This window comes from Onychostoma macrolepis, chromosome 03, assembly GCF_012432095.1.
Source record: "Onychostoma macrolepis isolate SWU-2019 chromosome 03, ASM1243209v1, whole genome shotgun sequence".
In the NCBI taxonomy this organism is placed as follows: domain Eukaryota; kingdom Metazoa; phylum Chordata; class Actinopteri; order Cypriniformes; family Cyprinidae; genus Onychostoma; species Onychostoma macrolepis.
Window position 1 is genome coordinate 8,091,972 of NC_081157.1, and position 4,011 is coordinate 8,095,982.

Here is a 4,011-nt window from a genome sequence, read left to right on the forward strand (position 1 = left end):
ATGGTAGAGGCTGTGTTACTGTTCTTTAAATACAAAGAGTAAACAGTAAACATAGTTACTATGGTAAAATCACGAAAAGTGTTGTGGTTACCATACCTACAAATACCATAGTAAAACTGCAGTTACGGTGAGAGAAGCATGGTAAATGTGTTGCAGTCAATGTTCCCTTTAATTTTTTTTCTTGCTGAGCAAAACTTTTCTCTATTGGGCGGACATTTCGGGCACCTGAGCAAAAACATTCTTTATACCGCGCATGTGTAACTTTTAACTTTAATGTGCTATTTATATTTGATTTGACCCTTGACGTAACTAAATGATGCACATTTTAGGTTATCTGAGAAAACATTTTTACAGTACAATACACTGCCGTTCAAAAGTTTGGGATCAGTACATTTATTTTTAAAGTTCAAGGCTGTATCTATTTGATTAAAAAATACTGAATATTATTTCACAAAATAATATTGTGAAATATTATTGCAATTTAAAATAAAAGTTTTCTATTTTAATATACTGTAAAATATAATTTATTCCTGTGAAGCAAAGCTGAATTTTCAGTGTCACATGATCCTTCAGAAATCATTCTAATATGTTAATTTATAATCAATGTTTGAAAAGGTTGTGCTGCTTAATATTTTATGGGACCTGTGATATTTTTCAGGATTCTTTGAGAAATAAAAAGTTAAAAAGAACAGTGTTTATTCAAAATATAAATTTTGTGTTCAAACTACTATTCAAAAGTTTGGGGTCAGTACATTTTTTTCTTTCTTTTTTTTTTTATTCTGATCTTTTATTCAGCAAAGATGTGTTAAATGGATAAAAAGTGATAGTAAAGACTTACATTGTTAGAAAATATTTATATTTTTAATTAATGCTGTTCTTTTTAACTTTTTATTAGCCTAATCAAAGAATCAAAGAAAAAGAGTTCCAAAAGATATTAAGCAGCACAACAGTTTCAACACTGATAATAAATCAGAATATTAGAATGATTTCTGAAGGATCATGTGACACTGAAGAGTGGAGCAATGATGCTGAAAATTCAGCTTTGCTTTACAGGAATACACTATATTTTAAAATATTTTTAAAATAAAAAAAACAATATTATAAATTGCAATAGCAATTAAAAGAGTTCACAATATTACTAGGGATTTTTTTTCTGTATTTCGATCAAATAAATACAGTCTTGATGAGCATAAGTGACTCCATTAAAAAACAAGGTCAATTATTTATTAGGTTTATAATATAGGCCTAACATAATATAATATAATATCAAAACAACTTAAGCATTGAAACTGATAGAAGATAATAGAAAACAAACTGAAGCATTTAAACTGAGATCTGTAAGTTAAATACTAAAAACAAAAAACATGAACGTGAATTCTTCTATAGCTATCTAAAATTCCCTAAAGTACAGTCTGCACAATACACCTGTGTGTGACTGTAAAGGCCTCAGAGTTTTGTTACCGTTCTGTGCCCATCGTCCGCTATTTCCAGCACTTAATCAAGCCACTCTTCTTTAATACATGAGAACATTTTATTTCACATGTCATTGCGTTGGCTCTCGATTTGAGCTACTTCGTCCGCAACCATTGAAGTATTCATCGTTCTCTTTCTATGAAACCTGTAAACCGCATTCACCGGTTCTAACTCTATAGCAGCAGCAGCTCTATACCCAGATAGCAAAATTTGTCTGGCCCAGCACTGGGCCACATCCTTGCTCCAATTCTGGCCCAGTTCTGGCTGGGTCCCCGGCCCAAAGCTGGCCCACATAGTGAAAACAGACACAAAATAAATTCCTCGGGCCCAAATGAGGCCCACACCCTGTAAAACGATCTTATTCATTGATGTGGCCCAGATCTGGCCAGCACACTACAATATGACTTGTATTGTTTTATGTGGCCCAGGTCTGGCCCAGACACTGTAACTGTGCGTTCACACCAGACGCGACTTTTCACACATTCAAACAATAAATCAACTAATGAATTTAGTTGATTAAATTCAGCCCTTGAACAGTAAAACTGTCAATCAACAATTACAATTGAAGAGAAAAAAAAATTAGAAAGGAAATAGTCCAAAACAGTCCAAAAAAAAAAAAAATAGATGAATACCAAAGTCTTGAAAGAGGTAGGAATGTGTTTGGCTCAGTTCAGTCAATATGAGTGTATAGGTGCCTACAGAGTCCTCGCCGAAACAAACGATGAAGAAACTTTTCCGTCTTTATGAACAAGCCTTCTGATTGCGCAATCCGTCCATAGTGAAGTCCAGCTCGTCTTCCCCCTCCTGACGTGAATCCAAAACGACCACGATGCGATGAAACAGTCTGATATCTTCGAGCACAAACGCCATCCTCCGATCACTAATGCAATGAAACAGTTCAGGCATTCACTCTCTCTCTCTCTCTCTAAATAACTTCTTTTTGGAGGAGCCGTCTCTTGCGTCCACCCTCTCTGTGTGCTGCCAAATGAAGCCACCTCTTCATGGATCCCTCGACAGCAGCCTTTGCAGTGAAGGGTTTTTTTCGAACTGCAGCTTTAGAAAAAAGGAATACATATTGTAAGGTCAGTATTAAATTTTACGCATTGCAGTTTTTTATTCACTTTTTTAAAACTCTTTACACAGAGAGCACAACATCAGTCTATGTGGACTAATCTGAGAATAGTTTTCTACTGTGTTAATTCATTTGAATTCATTTAAAACTAGTAAAATTGTTTAACATTTGTATTAACATTTTAAAGAATCAACTAAAATTTAAAACAGCAAACTTCTAAAACAGCAAGCAACAATTTGATTAATGGATTATTTAGTCAGTTTTCCATTCTATTAAAATTGGGGTTACTTGGGGAACAAACACTCCTTGCAGGTGAGAGTCCCATCATCATCTATCACGCCATTATCTTCTGCACATGTTTCGTGATACCAATGGCTGCAAACCACACAGCACAGCCACTCTTCGGCACTTTTGGGATCATCTCTGTCCCCATATGCATGGTGGCAGATGGTACATGGCTCCTCCTTCTTCTTCTTGGGATTTGGCTTTGGCTTTGGCCCTTTGCCCTTTCCTTTCCCTTGAACATATGCAAAATGTTCATCGCTTGTGAAGCTCATGGATGGCGGTTTTAATCTCTTTCGGATGGTGGTTGGTCTTTCTCGGACTGGAACCTGGACTAAGTCCTTAAATGAGACTGCTGTTTCCTTCACGACATCTACCACTGCCATCTCCACCTCAACCTCGTGTGCCAGAGGTGGTACAGCATCCTGGGGCACTGCCAAAGGGCACTGACAGTGATGCTGCTGAGGAGGGGCATGCATAGGGTTGTCCTAGGATGGAGGTGAGGAAGGCGCACAGCTGCCTGCACAGGGCCATGCAGTGGATGGGCCTCGGGATGGAGGTGAGGTGTGTGCACGGCTGCCTGTAGAAAATGCTGCGGAGGGTTATGGGTTGGTGGGGCACTACCATGCTCTCTGTCCATTGTTTCACTTGGCACGAAGAGGGCAGCGTCAATGAGGGCTGGGTTCAACGGGTAGATCCCACTACCCCGAAAGCCAGCCATGGCATTCGAAGGGGTCGCTGCCTTGCTCCAGGCCTTTGAAAAGACTGCCAGAAACAAGGCTCTGTCTAGCCTTTTCCCCCCGCTCTCCCTGGTGATGGCTCTCCCCTCCAATCTCCAGTAATGCTTGAGGCTCTTGAAGAGGGCCCTGTCTGCAGGCTGCAGGTAGTGTGTTGTGTGAGATGGTAGGCCAAGGACGTAGACATTGTTTTCTTTCAACTCCATGTTGTAAACGTGGGAGCTGTGTCCATCACGCAGAAGAACGTGGACGTGGGTCATCTGTTGGCAGGCTTTGCAACACGAATTGCCTCCCCCGCTCAAAAAACAACTGACTGTTTATCCACCCATTGTCAGACATTCTCACCATGGTGTTTGGTGGACACCCCAGGAGCCACTCTGCCTTCAGCCGTTTGCCTTTGAATATAATCATTGTGGTGCCATACCCACCCGCAGCATTCAAACTGGC

The 4,011-nt window shown here is 39.5% G+C and overlaps 1 protein-coding gene across 1 annotated transcript; it reads right to left on the minus strand.

Moving 5' to 3' along the window:
* Positions 1-1,609: 1,609 nt before the first annotated feature.
* Positions 1,610-3,580, minus strand: LOC131537591 (uncharacterized). The gene is made up of 2 exons (XM_058771161.1): positions 2,834-3,580; positions 1,610-2,526 (listed from the first exon to the last, which is right to left on the minus strand). Exons 1-2 carry the CDS (start codon positions 3,304-3,306, stop codon positions 2,169-2,171), a joined length of 831 nt encoding a protein of 276 aa, XP_058627144.1. The 5' UTR covers positions 3,307-3,580; the 3' UTR covers positions 1,610-2,168.
* Between the last annotated feature and the right edge of the window lie 431 nt (positions 3,581-4,011).